The 5000-nt window shown below is 43.6% G+C and overlaps 1 protein-coding gene across 1 annotated transcript in view; it reads right to left on the bottom strand.

Moving 5' to 3' along the window:
* Positions 1-5000, bottom strand: part of CHRNA4 (cholinergic receptor nicotinic alpha 4 subunit) — an 86367-nt gene that overhangs the window by 45111 nt on the left and 36256 nt on the right. The window contains exon 3 of the mRNA XM_026683401.2: positions 85-129. Within this exon, the coding sequence (XP_026539186.1) occupies positions 85-129 (45 nt within the window). The remainder of the gene's footprint in view (positions 1-84; positions 130-5000) is intronic.

Raw genomic sequence — 5000 nt, 5'->3', positions numbered from 1 at the left:
GTTTCCTTTTTTCTGAGTTAAGTACAAGTTAGATTTCTGGAACATTGTGGGGGGGGGGGTGTAAGGAAATCTTGGTTGACTCACTTGTTTCACCCAAACATTTGTGGTCATCATTTGGTTCTTTTCATCCTGAAAAATGAGAAAAACAGAGTTTTTACAGAGTTGTAAGAAAACCACCAGTATTCCCCAAAGCACTGTAAGCTTTTGCTGATGTGGTCATCTCACCAATATCTGCATTAATAAAGATGGGGTCCTTGGTGGTCGTTGAGCTTGGTGGTTTTCTTGAAGACGTTTCATTACCCAACTAGACAACATCATCAGTGCTAGGATGGAGTGGGGCTGGGTTGACATCAGGGGTGAAATTCAAAAATCCCAGCCACGGAACTTCCTGTTTCCGGTTTCTGGTGGGGCTCCCACTGGAAGCTGGAAATAGGCCCGTTTCGCGATTTCTGGTACTTCCAGGAGGGCTGATTTTTGCCTTCCCAACGGCCTGGAGGCCTCAACCAGGCTCTGGAGGCCCTTGGGAAACTGGAAACAGGTCTGTTTCCAGACTTCCAGAAGGCCCGTTTTTCCCCCTCCCAGAACCTCCATGCGACCCTGCACTTACCTGCATCACATGGAGACTCCTGGAAGGGGCGGATGGTGCCAGCCAGTCAGTTGAAATATTGGTTCAGTGAACCAGATGTAACTTTAACATCCAGTTCTCCCGAACCATTTCGAACCAGTAGAATCCCACCCCTGGTTAACATTAGACCCAAAACCAAACTGTAAATAACCCAATCAAGGATCTGCCAAGGACACCCCCACCAACACTGACAGGGCAAACCACTTATATATAAACAGAGAGCAAACCCCACTCCCTTCTAATATTGATGATGTTACATAGTTGGGTAATGAGATATCTGCAAGAAAACCACCAAGCTCAGAGAGCACCAAGGACCCCACAGTTCAATCCCGAGGTACAAATATTATCTTCTATCGATACTAATAAATGTATTCAAATATCAGTCAAAAGTGCCGATGTTACCAATGCTGAGCAGAATCTATAGCCAATGGCCCAATCCAACCTCTTGATCTTGGGCAGCTTCTGAAGTGCTGGCGCCATTACAGCTCTACACCTGGGAGCAATTCTTACTGGGCAACCAATCTTTTCCAACACGACGGTCTTTCAGGTACACCAGATTATAAGCCCCATCGCTTCCAAACGACACTTTAAGTAGCTAGGGATAATGGGAGTTGCAATCCAACGACCCAATGGAGAATGGCTCCCTGAAGCATTCATCTATCAAGATTTTTAAGAAGAAATTGGACAGCTGTTTGTCCAGAATGGTACAGTACAATAGGGTCTGGAGGACGAGGGAGGAGTAAGGGGGAGGAGGGGGGAGAGGGCAAGGGAGAAGGAGAAGAATTAGAATGAGTTAGAATTAGAATTATTAGAAAAGGAGGAGGAGGAGAGAAGGAGGAGGAGGAAAAGGAGAAGGAGGAGAAGGAGAAGGAGGAGAAGGAGGAGAAGGAGAAGGAGAAGAAGGAAGAGAAGAGAGAGGGGAGGAGGAGGAGGAGGAGGAGGAGGAGGAGGAGAGGAGGAGAAGGAGAAGGGAAGGAGAAGGAGAGGAGGAGGAGAAGGAAGGAGAAGGAGAAGGAGGAGAAGGAGAAGGAGAAGGAGAAGGAGAAGAAGAAGAAGAAGAAGAAGAAGAAGAAGAAGAAGAAGAAGAAGAAGAAGAAGAAGAAGAAGAAGAAGAAGAAGAAGAAGAAGAAGAAGAAGAAGAGGAAGAAGAAGAGGAGGAGGAGGAGGAGAAGAAGGAGAAGGAGAAGGAGAAGGAGAAGAAGAAGAAGAAGAAGAAGAAGAAGAAGAAGAAGAAGAAGAAGAAGAAGAAGAAGAAGAAGAAGAAGAAGAAGAAGAGGAGGAGGAGGAGGAGGAGGAGGAGGAGGAGGAGGAGGAGGAGGAGGAGGGGAAGAGGAAGAAGAACAGAAGGGAAGAAGAAGAAGAAAGTAGTAGTTGTTCAACTGGGCATTTTCCTCACCCAAAGTCCCTTGTGCACCTTGTCACTAAGCTAATAAAGAAACACCGCTCTTCAAACTTCACAGAAACCCATTTCTCCTTCGAAAGAAATTTCTAATGCAAATTCACCTTTGTCAGACTGAGTGAGAAGCTGAAGAGAAAAATGATTTCTGAACCCGTGTTTATACAGTTCATTTAACACATGCATAACTTATGCTGCTCTGTCTCCCCTTTGCTGATGCATGAATGAACGGTCTCTTCCCCTTTCCATGCATTTTATAATCTACATTTCTTATGGGTTAGCTATCCGATGCCTTTATATATATATATGGGCTAACAATGCAGAAATGTCATCTGTGAGCTATTAATATTCAAAGAGCATCCTGGCTCTCAATAAGAAATTATACTCTGGATGAGCTAATTCAATTGTTTCAGTAAATTGCTTTGAATCTACAGTTCAGGCTGGGCGTATAAAAAATAATAATAAATCGATCAGCCACGGATAATGGCCTTGATTCTTCTGAAGCTGAACTGAGCTGATGGCCCTTCAAAAGCGAACAAGGAGCCATCCTGGCTTACGAGCTCCTAATGCAGGTAGTCCTTGGCTTACGGCTACAATTGAGACCCAAAATTTAGGTCGCTAACCGAGGCTATTAAGTGAGCTTTGCCCCATTTTACAACTCTTCTTGCCACAGTTGCTAAGTGAATTACTGCACAGCTGCTAAGGTAGTAACAGGGTTGTTAAGTGAATCTGGCTTCCTTGTTCACTTCGCTTGTCAGAAGATTGCAAAAGATGATCAAATGACCCAGGGACACTCCCGCCATCATAAATATGAGTCAGTTGTGTCAAGTGTCTAAATTTTGATCATGTGACCATGGGGATGATGCAATGGTTATAAGGGTGAAAAGCCATCATAAGTCATTTTTTTTCAGTGCCGTCATAACTTTCAATAGTCACTAAGGAACTGTTGTAACTCAAGGACCCCCTGCCCTTGCCAATCTCTTCAGCTTGAATCTACTTGTACATTCCCACTAACACTCCTGTCCATAGTTGGTCTACTATAGTTCTCTAAAGCAGTTGCCAACCAGTGGGCTGAGGATCACTGGTGGTCTGTGCGAAAATTTTGGTGGTCCACAGAGAAATGTCACCTCCAAAGCAATTAATCCAGGCTGCGTGGGAACACAAGGCTTGCGTCGCTTGCATTGCGAACAACACGAGGTAGTGAGGGAAGGGGGGAAGGGCAGAGGTGGGGGAACTTGCCCCATGCCTCACCTGGCCACCGGGCTGTTTCTTAGAATAGAATAGAATAGAATAGAATAGAATAGAATAGAATAGAATGGAATGGAATGGAATGGAATGGAATGGAATGGAATAGAATAGAATAGAATAGAATAGAATAGAATAGAATAGAATAGAATAGAATAGAATAGAAAAAGAATGGAATGGAATGGAATGGAATGGAATAGAATAGAATAGAATAGAATAGAATAGAATAGAATAGAATAGAATAGAATAGAATAGAATAGAATAGAATAGAAAATATTCTTTATTGGCTAAGTGTGATTGAACATACCAGGAATTTGTCTCTGGTGCATAAGTTCTCAGTGTACACACCAACAACAAAGTGATAAGTCATAGATCATAAATCATAAGATACAATTATAAATGATAAGATACGAACAACAAGTGATCAGTCATAAGATGCCCATCGGAGAAAGTAGTAGGAAAGATGAGAAGATGAGAAGGATAATGGCAACACAGCCTTATTCCATGGGTCAATAAGAGACGTGACGGTGCAGTGGTTAGAATGCAGCACTGCAGGGCTAACTCACTGCTCACTCCAGGAGTTCAATTCTGACCGGCTCAAGGTTGCTTCAGCCTTCCATCCTTCTGAGGTCAGTAAAATGAGGGCCCAGATTGTTGGGGGCAAGAGGCTGACTTTGAAAAACCACTTAGAGAGGGCTATAAAGCACTGGGAAGCAGTGTACAAGTCTAAATGCTGTAGCTATTTATCTTTAGGCATAAGACAGTGCTGTGCAAGTTAGGTGTTTAGCAGAATTAGGCTCCGTTCTTAAGTACAGGCCATCCTTAAACTGGGGCATTCCTAACCTGACAACTTGCTTGACATGATGTCTGGAATCATTTGTCTTCGATGCTCCGGAAGCAAGAACTATGTCATAGATCCAGGTGCATCTTTCGTCTTAGATACTCTCATCATAGAAGCATCGATCGAACACGTTTCTTCATAATGTAAGGACGTCTATCTTGGGGAATGTACCAAAGCATAAATCCGCATTAATTATTCAGGGCAAGTCAACTCTTAGCAACTGCAGCGTGGTCTGGGTTGCTTGCTTTGACTTCATTTCCCACACAGGAGGAAATGAGAGATGCCCGTTTCCCACCATCTCTGATTTAATTGTAAACAATGACCTCTTTATCTCTATGATGGTTTTTCCGGCTCCCAAATGATATCCATTCGCAAGCTCCTTACTCGTGCTTTTTTCCCAGAATGCGGTGGTTATGATATCATCTCATCTCCCTTTCTTTCTCAGCATGTACGAGCTTCCTTGAAACTTTTCAGGGTTAGGCAGAAACCAACTGCAAATCTCAGGGGCTGCCACAAAGAAGAGGGAGTCAAGCTGTTCTCCAAAGAAACTGAAGGCAGGACAAGCAGCAATGGGTGGAAACTAACCAAGGAGAGAAGCAATCAGGAACTAAGAAGAAATTTCCTGACAACTTGGAACAACTTGCCTCGACTTGAAGTTGTAAATGCTCCAATACTGGAAGTTTTTAAGAAGAGATTGGGCAACGCTTTGTCTGAAGTGGTGTAGGGTTTCCTGCCTAGGCAGGGGGTTGGACTAGAAGACCTCCAAAGTCCCTTCCAACTCTGTTATTCTATTCTATTCTACTCTACTCTACTCTACTCTACTCTACTCTACTCTACTCTACTCTACTCTACTCTACTCCACTCCACTCCATTCCATTCCATTCCATTCCATT

Source organism: Notechis scutatus, chromosome 3 (assembly GCF_049901735.1).
Source record: "Notechis scutatus isolate UNSWTSFEM ecotype Mainland chromosome 3, rNotScu1.2, whole genome shotgun sequence".
Lineage (NCBI taxonomy): Eukaryota > Metazoa > Chordata > Lepidosauria > Squamata > Elapidae > Notechis > Notechis scutatus.
Note: the sequence above shows the minus strand (reverse complement) of the source record. Positions and strands in the feature narration are given on the sequence as shown.